Source organism: Geosmithia morbida (assembly GCF_012550715.1).
Source record: "Geosmithia morbida isolate 1262 chromosome Unknown scaffold_0, whole genome shotgun sequence".
Taxonomy (NCBI): domain Eukaryota; kingdom Fungi; phylum Ascomycota; class Sordariomycetes; order Hypocreales; family Bionectriaceae; genus Geosmithia; species Geosmithia morbida.
In genome coordinates, this window is record NW_023336187.1 from 749,162 (window position 1) to 762,593 (window position 13,432).

General features: G+C 55.6%; 5 protein-coding genes across 5 annotated transcripts; 3 read left to right on the forward strand and 2 right to left on the reverse strand.

The window, feature by feature from the left end:
* Positions 1–658: 658 nt before the first annotated feature.
* Positions 659–4,302, forward strand: GMORB2_0241 (DNA damage-binding protein 1; the record flags this gene model as incomplete). The annotated part of the gene is made up of 3 exons (XM_035462227.1): positions 659–753; positions 830–3,926; positions 4,003–4,302. 3 exons carry the CDS (start codon positions 659–661, stop codon positions 4,300–4,302), a joined length of 3,492 nt encoding a protein of 1,163 aa, XP_035325157.1.
* Positions 4,303–5,031: 729 nt separating this feature from the next.
* Positions 5,032–6,009, forward strand: GMORB2_0242 (ubiquinol-cytochrome c reductase iron-sulfur subunit; the record flags this gene model as incomplete). The annotated part of the gene is made up of 3 exons (XM_035462228.1): positions 5,032–5,335; positions 5,489–5,728; positions 5,828–6,009. The coding sequence occupies 3 exons, from the start codon at positions 5,032–5,034 to the stop codon at positions 6,007–6,009; spliced, it is 726 nt and encodes a 241-aa protein (XP_035325158.1).
* A 653-nt stretch (positions 6,010–6,662) lies between these two features.
* GMORB2_0243 (T-complex protein 1 subunit alpha) lies at positions 6,663–8,554 on the reverse strand (the record flags this gene model as incomplete). The annotated part of the gene is made up of 3 exons (XM_035462229.1): positions 6,663–8,186; positions 8,319–8,404; positions 8,467–8,554. The coding sequence occupies 3 exons, from the start codon at positions 8,552–8,554 to the stop codon at positions 6,663–6,665; spliced, it is 1,698 nt and encodes a 565-aa protein (XP_035325159.1).
* Positions 8,555–9,592: 1,038 nt separating this feature from the next.
* GMORB2_0244 (prolyl-tRNA synthetase) lies at positions 9,593–11,349 on the forward strand (the record flags this gene model as incomplete). The annotated part of the gene is made up of 2 exons (XM_035462230.1): positions 9,593–10,020; positions 10,107–11,349. 2 exons carry the CDS (start codon positions 9,593–9,595, stop codon positions 11,347–11,349), a joined length of 1,671 nt encoding a protein of 556 aa, XP_035325160.1.
* A 334-nt stretch (positions 11,350–11,683) lies between these two features.
* On the reverse strand, positions 11,684–12,820 carry GMORB2_0245 (uncharacterized protein; the record flags this gene model as incomplete). The annotated part of the gene is made up of 1 exon (XM_035462231.1): positions 11,684–12,820. One exon carries the CDS (start codon positions 12,818–12,820, stop codon positions 11,684–11,686), a length of 1,137 nt encoding a protein of 378 aa, XP_035325161.1.
* Positions 12,821–13,432: the final 612 nt, after the last annotated feature.

The following is a 13,432-nucleotide window of genomic DNA, read 5'->3' on the forward strand; positions in this document are numbered from 1 at the left end:
CGCCTCCACCTTGGTTTCGGTGGGACTAGGACCCAGAGGTCTATACTCCTAAAACTTGTATGCTTCACTATGATCCATTTTCCAATACCGGAAAAAAAAGCCAAGAATTGTTACGCAGCTCGACTTGAATGTAAGTCTGGATCCTAAAAGGATTTCCAGTACCGAGAGCTGCATTTTGGTAGTATTTGCTGCTGTGTATTGCGGCACGTCCTGTGCTCCATTATCCAGGCTTCGTGATGTGTTGTTCAGGCTTATCATGTGCTTGGGTTTGGATTAGAGGAGGAAGGAGCCAACGGTTGCGACTTCCCAATCTCCAAAGAACAAATACCGTCTTTCTCAGTAAATTGCAAAGAATGGACACACCCCAACTCCCCCAAAGTCCATACTCAGCCATACCATGTGTTGTCAGTTTCGCATTCAACGTCTAACGGCTGGAGATTTTGTTTGTCGCTCCCCCATTACCACCCGTCTCTGCCCCACCGCCGTGTGATCCACAGCGGAGCTTGGTGCTTAACTCCCAAGTCCGACCGAGACGCACTGCACCGTTTGAACTCTCGGACCAGTATTACCAAGCGAACTGGACAAGGCTCGCGGAAGAGCTCAGCAACGAACTTCTTCCCTCCCCATACACTGCTCACTTCCACGCCCGTCGTCCAGCATGGCGTACGTTGCGCCAGTACATAGGGCCACGAGTGTCCGCCATGCCCTGCGCATGCGCTTCACCTCGCCAGACGAGTATGATCTCGTCATTGCGTAAGCCTACCCCTCCAGCCCCCGTCCGGCCTGCCCCGCGATATTGGCCATAATCTGACATTCATATCCTCTGCAGCAAGTCGAACCGACTCGAGATTTGGCGTCCTTCGGAGGAGGGCTTGACATGCCTCCATACCCGAATCGTCTACGGCACCATAGCTATGATGCAACGACTGCAGCCAAAGGATTCCGACACCGACTTGCTCTTCATCGGCACAGATAGGCAACAGTACTTCACAGTTGCATGGAACCCAGACAAGAACAAGCTAGAGACGGTCAAGGAGAGCTCCGCCTACGATGAATCTGAGCCTTACATGCGCCACTCGCAGAGCCAGAACCAGTGTCTGGTGGATCCCACGGGCAAATTCATGGCTATGCACCTGTGGGAGGGCGTCCTCAACGTCTTTCGTCTGCCTACCAGGGCGGGGAATAGGACGAGGCTCCTTCATCTCGCCCAAGTCCGCCTCAGTGAGCTGTGGATGAAGGCCAGCACCTTCCTCTACAGCCGTGATGGCCACCCTAGGATCGCCTTCCTCTACAAGACTCGCATAGACCAAGAGGACGCGCGGGTGGCAGTCTACAGGCTGACAAAAGACGACCAGGGGGGCGATGTGTCCAGGTTCGACCCCGTCAGAGATAGGGAGCATGATGAGACAATCTCGGATCCCTACGCGTCCATGTTGATACCCATACGTGTGCCGGAAGAGAAGAGATACCACAAGCGCTACAGCGAGGGGACGAGGGCACACCTGGGGGGCCTCCTCATTGTCGGAGAGACGCTCTTGACGTACATTGATAGTCTCACATACTCGACAGTCTCGTCCGCTTTGAAGGAGCCCAAGATATACGTCGCCTGGGCTGAGTACGATGACACCAGGTACATTGTGGCCGACGACTACGGAAGCCTTGATCTCCTGACCATCGAGGCCGAAACTGAACCGTCGGGGATTATTGTCACGGGGATGAAGATCGAACCTCTGGTATTCGAAGACGGCACTACCACGACGTCGAGAGCCTCCAAGCTCGTGTACATGGGGGATGGTATTCTCTATCTCGCCTCCCACCATGGTGATTGCCAAGTTATCCGTATCGACGTGGACCTCATGCGGATGTCGATATTGAACAGTCAGCAAAACAATGCTCCCATCCTGGACTTTGCCATCATGGATATTGGTAACCGCGAGGGTGACAGCCAGGCCGGCAACGCCTTTTCTTCTGGCCAGGCCAGGATCGTTGCAGGATGCGGCGCGTACAGAGATGGCTCCCTCCGAAGCATCCGCAGCGGCGTCGGCCTGGATGACACCGGGATTTTGGACGACATCGAGGGCTCCCGAGGGCTCTTCACGCTCAAGTCCCACGGATCAGAACTCGTTGATACGCTGGCCGTTTCACTGGTCAACGAGACGCGCGTATTCAGGTTTGACCCAACCGGCGAGATCGAAGAGGTCTACCAATTTGCCGGCATGCTGCTAGATTCAGAGACATTGCTGGCATCGAGTCTGCCAAATGGCCACCTGCTGCAGGTGACCCCTCAGTCTGTCAGGTTGCTCGATCCGGAGGGCGGCATTACTGTGTCGACGTGGGAAGCGCCGGATGGGAAGACAATCACAGCCGCCTCTGCCAATGACACATGGGCTCTTCTGTCCATCGACGGTTCCATACTCGTCTCGTTGAACCTAACGGATAACCTTGCTATGCAGACGCAGACGACAGACACCGAAACGGTTGGCGGGATTCCAGACCAAATGTCATGCCTGCATGCCTCTCCTGCTCAGGAACTAGGCTTCGTTGGCTGGTGGTCTTCGGGCACGATATCTGTCGTGGACCCGAAGACACTGAAGGCGATTCAAGGTATCACTCTGAGGCAGAGCGATGATAGTGCATCCGTTCCCAGAGACATTGTTCTTGTTCAGCTCCACCCTCCAGAGCGGGCTGGCCCGACGCTTCTCATCTCCACAGAAGACGGAAACGTTGTAACGTTCGACGTGTCAAGAGAAGGTTTCACGCTTTCAGGCCGCAAGACGGTCACACTCGGAAGCAGCCCGGCACGGCTACACGTCCTCCCACAAGAAGATGGGACGAACAACATCTTTGCGACGACGGAGCACTCGAGTCTCATATATGGCTTCGAGGGCAGGATTATCTATTCAGCGACGACTGCTGACGATGCAACCTATGTGGCGCCCTTTAATTCCGAGGCATTCCCCGACGCCATCATACTGTCGACAAACAACCATGTCAGGCTGAGCAAGGTTGACAAGGAGCGCCTCACCCATGTCAAGTCGCTTCCAATGGGCGAGACAGTCCGCCGAGTGGCTTATTCGGCAAGCCTACGAGCCTTTGGCCTGGGTACAATCAAAAAAGAGCTGGTGGACAGCGAAGAGGTGGTGACTAGCTCATTCAGGCTTGTTGATGAGATTGTCTTTAAGGAGCTAGGTAAACCGTTGGCGCTCGATGGTTCTACAGGTCTGGAGCTCGTTGAATGCATTTCCCGTGCGGAGCTTGTGGATTCGAGCGGGAAGACTGCGGAGCGGTTCATCGTGGGAACGAGCTACATGCCAGATGACGAGGCGACGGCGGCCGGGGACAAGACCCGAGGTCGGATCATCGTCTTGGGCGTGGACGAGAACCGCCAAGCCTACCGGATTGTCAGCCACAATCTCAAGGGTAACTGCCGATGCCTCTCCGTGGTCGACGGGTTCATCATTGCGGGCCTATCCAAGACAGTTGCCGCCTATCGCTACACCGAAACGACATCTGCTTCGGGTTCACTGGAGAAGCTTGCGGCATACAGACCGGCGTCGATGCCTATCGACCTGGATGTGTCGGGCAACGTGATTGGGGTGTCGGATCTCATGCAATCACTGACGCTGGTCGAGTTTACGGCACCGGCCGAAGGAAAGCCAGCCAAGCTTGAGGAGCTGGCGCGGCATTACGAACCGGCCTGGTCAACAGCGCTGTGCCATCTAGGCGATGGCCGGTGGCTTGAAGCCGACGCGCAGGGGAACCTGACGGTCCTCAGACGCAACTCCGAGGCCCCCACGGACCAGGACCGTAGGCGGCTCGAATTGATCAGCGATATGAATATTGGGGAGCAAATCAACCGCATACGGAGGCTCTACCTAGCACCGTCGGACGACGCCGTTGTAACGCCCAAGGCGTTCTTGGGTTCGGTGAGCTGCTGCATCCCCGACCGTGCAGTCTACGAAGAGGGGACATGGATGAAGGCTAACCTTGTGTCGATATCAGGTCGAGGGCTCTCTATACCTCTACGGCGAAGTCTCACCCAAGTACCAGGACCTCCTGATTTCGTTCCAGTCAAACATGACGCGGTGCATAGAGACGACGGGGGATCTGAGCTTTGACCAGTGGCGATCGTTCCGAAACCACCTGCGCGAGGGCGAAGGACCGTTCCGGTTCCTGGACGGGGAGATGCTAGAGAGGTTCCTGGACATGACAGAGAGCACGCAGGAGTTAGTGTGTGAGGGACTCGGGCCAAGCGTGGAGGAGATGCGCAACATTATTGAGGAGCTTAGAAGGCTTCACTGAGCGTCGGAAACTGGAGTCTGTTTGGCGTATGTGGATCTTAGGCGGGATGTACGGAGTAGTGGGCGTTAGAACCTAGACAAGGAGACCAAGCCGTTAAGACTCTACACGGTTTCGTGGAATACAAGTATGCATAGGAAAGAATGTAAGCCAGCAAGATACAGCCTCCAAGAATTGTGATGGAACGATTTACCAGGATACCGTACTGACCGGGGGGGTTGCAATTGAGGCTTGGAATTGCTCGATATTAATTGGATGGATTTACATGTACATACGGGGGGGGGGGGTTATTTTTTTTATTTTTTTTTTGTGTTTTTTTCTTTTTGTTTCTCATTCTTAGTAATAATCCTGGCATTGGAGGAAAAAGCAGAAAAAAAAGGGCAGCCAGCAATTAGTAGGCGAGGACGGAAGAGATCGGGACCCATCATGGCCATAACGGACGAATGGGAAAAGATCAATTTGATCTTGCCACGAAAAAACAGGCTGGGAGCCTCAGGCCACACCAATTGGGCCAATTGCCAAAACTTCCGACATCACGGATGGACGACCTTTTTGCTACCGAAAAAAGACCTCAACCCACCCCCTTTGGTTCCTCGTCCAGCACGCACCGTTCCCAACGGCCCCGACCACCACGCAGATCTTGTTCAATCCGGAGCAAGATTGTGACGACGACGAATTCTTTCCACCCGGACGACGATAAAAAAAGAACAAAGAACTCGCAGAGAAAGCGTCATGGCGTCTCCCCTGACCTCCGCCTCGCGCATGTGCCTCCGTGCCGCCGCTCGTGGTCCTGCCTCTGCCGCGACCAGGGCCATCAGCACGACCGCCTCGGTCCGCTCAGCCGACAGTGGTGCTCCCCCGGCCTGGACATCCTACCACAGCCCCTTCAAGACGGGGAAGACTAGGGCCAGCGAGGTCCCCGACTTTGGAAAGTACGCCTCCAGCAACAGCGGTGACACCAACAAGCTGTTTCAGTACTTCATGGTCGGTGGTATGGGTGCTATCACGGCTGCTGGAGCCAAGAGCACTGTTCAGGGTGCGTTTAACTCTCCTTACATCCTCACCACCTTTTTCCTTCCTTTCTCCCGGTTTACCAAGAGAGAGGACATGAGGATAGTTCGATTGAGAATCGGGGAAGAGAAAAAGAAGAACAAGTATAAAAAAAAACTCTAATGCTAACATACTGCAGAGTTCCTCGTCAACATGTCCGCTTCCGCCGATGTCCTGGCCATGGCCAAGGTCGAGGTCGACCTCAACTCCATCCCCGAGGGCAAGAACGTCATCATCAAGTGGCGTGGAAAGCCCGTCTTTATCCGTCACCGTACCCAGGATGAGATTGACGAGGCCAACAAGGTCTCCATCTCTTCCCTTCGTGACCCCCAGGCCGATGATGACCGTGCCCAGAAGCCCGAGTGGCTCGTCATGCTTGGTATGCTTCCCCCCCCCTTCGCCTTTTTTCTTTCCATCATCATCCCGACTTTTCCTCTCCATTCTCTCTTCCTTTCGCACGTCGCTAACAATACCACAGGTGTCTGTACTCACCTTGGTTGTGTCCCCATCGGCGAGGCTGGTGACTTTGGTGGTTGGTTCTGTCCCTGCCACGGTTCCCACTACGACATCTCCGGTCGTATAAGGAAGGGCCCTGCCCCTCTCAACCTCGAGATCCCCGCCTACGACTTCCCCGAGGAAGGCAAGCTCGTCATCGGTTAAAAGCGCAAACACCTCAGCAAGCGAAATCAACAAAATATAATGAGAAAAGGAGAGAGAGAGAGCGAGAGAGAGAGCAGTTGGAGGACTGTACGAGTATTTGCTTGGTGGGAGGGGAGGGATTCCCTTGTTAGAAGAAGAAAGGATGGGACAGGAGAGAAGACGGAAAGGGAGAGAGAAGAGCGTCATTCCCCGATAAAGTCTCGAATCTTGTGTGTGTCATGGTGGGCCTAGCTCCTTATCTTTTATTTATTTATCTTAGACATTGACCTCGTGAGGGTCTGTTTGTTGTATAAACAAAATTACAGAATCCCAAAACAATTTCTTATGTCTGGGGGGGGGGGTTTCTTTTCTGTTGTACCTCCTATCTTTGCTTTGCTTCTTGTTGTCTCCCTCATGCGTCTAGGGCGATTGATATGGCCAAGTGCATGCATGATATGCCGTCACACCCGGCATACTCGATAATTACGGAGAGTTTCTGGTGTTGTCAGAGACGATTACTCGAGGGATCACTACTTATATTCATCTAGTATTACGGCAGGTATCTGCTATTTCGATTTTTATTTTATTTTAAATTTTTTTGCCCCATCACTCCCTCTCATAATCTATAGCTTCTGGATTGACATGACCTATTAACAGTTTCCTTTGGGCATTTTTCAGTGACCGTGGCCGTCATCCTGCTGAGGTTCGGGATCCAGCTTGATGAGGGTGTCGATCCTCATGATGCTGATGCAGGCCTCGACAGCACTCTTGAGCTGCCTCACCTTGCTCAGGCTGGGCTCGAGAACACCGAGCTTGAGCTCGTCGACGACCTTTCCCTTCATCAGGTCGAGCCCGTAGTTCTTGTAGCCCTTCTTGCGGGCGAGCGTCTTCTCGTCCTCGCTGCCGTCACCCTCCTGGATGCGTTGGGACAGGGCGTGCCTGGAGCGCAGCTGGGCCGTCAGCTCGGCGGCGTCCTTGGCCGCGTTGACGGCGAGTGTCTTGGGGATGACGAGGAGCGACTGGGCAAACTCGCCAATGGCCAGCTGCTCGCGCGAGCCGACGGTACCGGCAAACTCTTCGAGGTAGATGTGCAGGGCCGTCTCGACGGCGCCACCGCCGGGGACGATGCTGCCGCTCTCGAGTGTCCTCTTGACGGCGCACAACGAGTCGTGGACGGAGCGCTCCATCTCATCGAGGGAGAACTCGTTGGGGCCACGGAGAATGATGGAAGAGGCAGAGTGGGCCTTGGTGCCCTTGATGAGGATGCATTCGTCCTCGGAGATGCTCTCCTGAACAACCTCGTCGGCGTGGCCCAGGTACGACGGGTCGAACTTCTCGTCGCCGTTGAGGTCGGAGAAGGTGCTAAGAAGAGTGGCGCCGGTGGCCTTGGCGATGCGCCTGAGGTCCTCCTTCCTGCATCGCCTGACGCCCATGGCGCCGCGCTCGACAAACATCTTGAGGCACAGGTCATCGATACCCTTGGTGGTCAGGACCACGTTGGCCCCAGCCTTGAACATGAGCTCGATGCGCTCCAGGACCATCTCGGCCTCACGGGCACGAATCTGCTCGAGCTGCTGGGGGTCGTCGACGGTGATCTGGACGCCCAGCTTCATCCTCTCCTTTTGCAGGTTCATGTCGAGGACGGCAATCTTGGCATCCTGAATGCGGGTGGGCATGGCCTGGGAGGCGACGGTGCAGTTGAGGGCATAGCCCTTGACAAGAAGGGACTCGCGGACACTCTTTCCGTGGGCCTTGAGGATGTTGACAGCCTTGACGGGGTATTTGGCCTCGTTCTTGTAATTGACCGACTTGACGGCCTGCATAGCGTCGACCACCATGTCGGCGAAGAAGTCAGAGTCGGCGCCGATGATCTTGCTCGACATGGACGTCTTCGCAATGTTGATGAGCGAGTCACGGCCTAGGTTCTCGACCTGGATGCTGACGTTCTCGTTGAGATACTTGATAGCCTCGCGCAGGGCCAGGCGGTATCCTGTGATGATGGTGGTGGGGTGTATCCGGTTCTTCATCAGCTCGTTTCCCCTGCGAAGGAGCTCGGCGGCAATGAGGACGACCGACGTGGTGCCGTCGCCGACCTCCTTGTCCTGCTGCTGTGCCAGGTCGACGAGGATCTTGCCCGCGGGGTCATCGACGTCGAGTAAGGAGAGGATCGTGGCGCCATCATTTGTTACTGTGACGTCCTATTGCGCAACACTGTTAGATGGAGCAGAGAAAGAGATGAAGAAAGGAGATGGGAGCAGGGCGGTGTAGCGTCTCGCGAGGTCGAGCAGGAAGGGGCCACGAGCTCCTAGGGGGTGGGGGTCAAGTCTTACGCCAATATCGTCCACCATCATCTTGTCCAGACCGCTAGGACCGAAAGAGCTCTTGACGACATTTGCAATGGCTTGAGTAGCCAGGACTGTATATGGGTCGTCAGCCGGCTCATGTCCAAGTCTATGAGAGAGTTTGGGTGCAACATACCATTCTGGTCACGAATGTCGGACCCCGAAATCTTTTGGCCGCCCAAGAAAAGCGTGCCGTTGCGGGGCTGCTCGAACATGGTCGCCATGGCTGCTGTCTGCTCAGGGCTGGTGAAACAGGCGAGAGGCGGGTTGTCGGGTTGGTATTAGGGGGGGGGAAACGGTTGGTGAAAGAGAGAAGTGGTGTTGGGATGTCGATGTCTGGTGTTGACTGTTATGAATGTTCCCTGCTCGACTCTAAAAGCTGGGGTGGGAGCTCTCTGCATACACACACACAGACACATACACTGTCGCCTGTGATGTGCCCCTCGATTTTTTTGGCCCACCGCTGGGGACCGGAGGTTCTGATTATTCCAGTCCCGGGACCAGCCTGGCGCTATTCCTCTTTTGGACCAAAATCGGTCAAAATAGAAGAGTACGGATGACGATGGATACAGTTGAGCTACGCCTGGTACCGTTAACATAAGTTTGATCTCTTGTCAGGAACGCATGTTTTTCTAAAGTGCTATGATGGTAGTTATTGGAATTACAACCCGGAATATCCTCCATGTTTTCATGTGACCAGTAAGTCCATTATATACGATAGAATTCCATAACATGATAAAGTATCCAAGTAAGAGCAATGGCTCCTTCGGCAGGCACGTCCCACCAAGTTGGTCGGTGCCTTCCTGATTGGCGGGGCACATCAATGGCATCGGCCATTAACAAACAGTGATTTTTTTTCCTGAATTGCCCCTCCTTCCAACCGCCGAAGATAGGAAGGAGTGAGTCTAGCCATTGCGCGTTGCGGGGCATTGCGCCCGTCTCCCGCCAAAGTCACCAGCCCACCACCACGGCTCGCACCACCACCAACCAGCCCGGTGCCCAATTTCAAGTCACCACCGCACCTTTTTTTTTTCTCTCTTGCCCCTCCTTCTTCTCCCCGCCCGCTTCATATTCCGCGCCTCACTTTTCTCACCTGGTGTTGCTCTAGCACTTGCCTGCTTCTGTCTCCTCTCTGCCTCTCCCATCTGGTGGCTTCAACCCCACTGTCTGGTCGTCTGCCCCTCCTTGTCGCCGCGTTCCGATCCCGAAACCTCGAACCTCAACCTCTCGACCGAAACACTCAAATAAAATCCACCGCAAATATGGAGGGTGAAGGTGCCAAGGAGCAGTCCAAGAGTGCCTTGAAGAAGGCTGAGAAGCAGGCCAAGATGGCTGCCGATAAGGCTGCCAAGGCTGCTAAGCAGGCCAGTCTTCCCGTCGTCGGTGGTAAGAAGACGGACGACATCATTGGTATCACGGTCAAAAAGACCGAGAACTTCCCGCAATGGTACCAGGAGGTGGTACTCAAGGCTGAGATGGTCGAGTACTACCAGGAAATCTCCGGTTTCTTTGTCCTCCGTCCCCTCAGTATGTACATCTGGTCCACCATCCGCAAGTGGTTCACCGAGCGCATCGAGGATATAGGTGTCGATGAGACCAGCTTCCCCATCTTCCTGTCTTCCAAGTCCCTCGAGAAGGAGAAGGACCACGTTGAAGGCTTTGCACCTGAGCTTGCCTGGGTCACCAAGGCGTGAGTTGTACCCCGCCCTCTCCATTCTTGCCTCTACCCCAACATGTAAACTGCCAGATGGTGTGCTGACGCAACGCCGTGCACAGTGGAGACAAGGATCTTGAGGTTCCTGTGGCCATCCGTCCGACGTCCGAGGCTGTCATGTACCCTTACTACGCCAAGTGGATTCGCAGCCACCGCGACCTTCCCCTGCGCCTGAACCAGTGGAACTCGGTCGTCCGCTGGGAGGCCAAGCAGACGACCCCCTTCCTTCGTACCCGAGAGTTCCTCTGGCAGGAGGGTCACACCGCACACCTGACCGAGGAGCTGGCTGGAGAGGAGGTTCTGCAGATCCTCGAGCTCTACGCCCGTATCTACGAGGAGCTTCTCGCCGTTCCCGTCGTGCGCGGTACCAAGACGGAGAATGAGAAGTTTGCTGGTGGTTACTACACCACCACTGTCGAGGGCTACATCCCCTCTAACGGCCGAGGCATCCAGGGCGCTACCTCGCACTGCCTGGGCCAGAACTTCAGCAAGATGTTCGACATCACGGTCGAAGACCCGGCGAACAAGGGCTCCCACCTCCATGTGTGGCAGAACTCGTGGGGTCTGTCCACCCGTGTCATCGGTGTCATGGTCATGGTCCACGGTGACGACAAGGGTCTGGCTCTCCCTCCCCGCGTCGCCAAGCTCCAGACTATCATCATCCCTGTCGGCATCAACAAGAACACGAGCGCCGAGGACAAGCAGAAGCACGAGGACACCGTCGATGAGATCCGTGTCACGCTCAAGAAGGCTGGCGTGCGCGTCGACACTGATACCCGCGAGGGCTACACCCCCCCGTGGAAGTTCAACGACTGGGAGCTGAAGGGAGTTCCCCTGCGTATCGAGTTCGGCCCCAAGGATGCGGCCAACAAGGTCATCAGCTACGCTCGCCGAGACACCGGCGATAAGGGTCAGATCCCCATTGCCGATATCGGTACCAAGGTCCCCGAGCTTCTCGAGACCATTCAGAAGGACATGTACAACAAGGCCGAGAGGTCCTTCACCGAGCACAGGATCCAGATCACCAAGTGGGATGAGGTCCTCCCCGCCCTTGACAGCAAAAATGTTGTCCTCATTCCCTTCTGCCTCAATGGCAAGTGCGAGGACCGCATCAAGGACCTCACGACGCGCGCTGAGGACACGTCTGACGTCCCTGAGAACCAGAAGCTCCCTGCTATGGGCATGAAGAGTCTCTGCATTCCCTTTGACCAGCCCGAGGGCATCAAGGCCGGTGAGACTGAGTGTCTCAACCCCGAGTGCTCCAGCAAGGCCCAGAAGTGGGTCATGTTTGGCAGGAGCTACTAAGCACTTGTGTGTCCAGGGAAGTAAAGTGATGCATATGCGTCGAGCACATTTTCTTTTCGTCTACGTGAGGGGTTTGGTAGCGGCTACTTGGCTTAGATGGTCATTTTTATTCATGTGCTTTTTTAGGTAGTAGTGCACGGTGTTGGTGCGTGTTATTTGGACGATGGGAGAGGACGAAACACGGCAGTGCCAGAAAAACGTTGATCAGATAAAGGGCCGAACGAACCCCCCAAAAAAAGCATGAATATCCTGTCTATTATATACTAGTGATATCCGTCATGCTTTGCCCGCAATATTCGCCGTGCCGTACATGTCCCATGCTTTGTTGTGTTGATCAGCACCAGGCGTACTTTTCCGGGGAAACCCAATCGATGGCCTCGGGGGGAACGTCGCCGTCGCCGAACCAGTTGAGGGCCAGGATGCTTTTGGAGTCGCGGATGACGTAGATGGCGCCGAGCCGCTCTGCGATGGAGCGCACCCTATCGTTCGGGTTCCACAGCTGGACGGAGCCACAGGACCATTTGCTGGCCTGGTCCTTTGCGGTGGCGAAGATGGCATCGAGGGCGGCGGTCAGGTCGTCGGTGGATATGGCAGGGTCTTCGATACCGAGGTTGAGGATGTACAGGATATTCTCGTCCTCCTGATGGAGGGAGTGAAAGGTGCGGGACCAGATGGCCCAGACGCGCGGCGCGTCGGGCGAGGCGGCGTAGACGGCGCCGTGGACGTCGGGGCGGCTGGAACCGAAGAGCTTCTCGACGACGAGGGCCTCGCGCGCCAGCCACCAGTGGATGTGATCGAGATCGGGGATGATGGCGACGCGGGTGGTCTGGCCGGCGCGGAGGGGGGGCTTGGCGATCTCCTCGCGCACCAGCTTCTCGCCCGCCTCGACGATGGGGGGAAGGTGGTCGAAGCCGAGGAGGGATACCTTGTCATCCCCCGTCGCGGTGACGGCGGCGGCGGCAGGGTTTCGGAACTCGAGATGTGTGCTCCTGTAGGGCTGCCAACCGTTCAGGGCGTAGAAGCGCTTCCCAATGTCGGAGAAGAGGACGGACAGGAGGGCCGAGTCGGGCTCCCGGGCGTTCCTGCCGCGCATGACCCCCGCCAGCCTGGCCATCATGGCGCGCGCGTAGCCCCGACGGCGCTGGTCCTCCGGGGTGAAGACGCTGGCGACGCCGTACGACGTGGCCTCCCTGACGAGGCCGTCGGGGCTCCGGACGAGGACGCGCTTCCTCAGCGTCTCGCACGACGAGAGGATGGGCCTGTCGTCGCCGGCCGACGATCCCGCCTCCGTCAGGATCCACTGCGACAGACCACCGTCCCGTGCCAGCGGTATGTCGAGCTGCGACTGCTCCCGGGCCAGGTAGGCGTCTACCGTCATGGCCGGACCCCAGAGTGGCTGGGTGGCCTTCCAGACGCGGATGCGTTCTTCGGGCGTGGGGTGGGTGAGTATGACGTCTGATGCTGCGGACATGACTGCTTGATTTCCCGACATTGTCCGTCTCCCAGTTGCTCGTCTTCTTTTTAAAGGGTTCTTCTTGTTTCAGCCATGTGCGTTCTGGAGTACCTTTCTTCTGTTGTGTGTGTGTGTGCGTGTGTGTGTGGATAGGGTGAGAGTCCTTTTTTTTTTTTTTTGAGATATGACGGGCAATATAATATTATCTTGAATGGAGGGTTCATTGGAGATGGTACTTGGATCTACTCCGAATGCCCTTGTGATCGACGCCCTCCTCAAAAGTGTTATTATTACTCGCTTGTAGGTCAATTACTGACGCACATTCCTTCTTGACAGTTGCCCCGCTCGAACCGCCCTCTCCCCCCTCCGCCGTTACGCTGTAACGGTAATATTACTCACACCGGCGCAGGATAAGACCTTCTCAAGCGACAGTTGTGACGAGATCATTCTCAGATATGAAGCATCATCAATCAGTCTTTCTACTCGCGCCAATGCACCCCATACTACTACTAGCGCCCTTACTATCCCGATTCCTTGTTTTTTTTTTTTTTTTTTTTTTTTTTTTTTAAAAAAAAAAAAAGAAAACTAAAAATTCACGTATACTATTTGTGGAGAGAAGGGGGGAGGGAG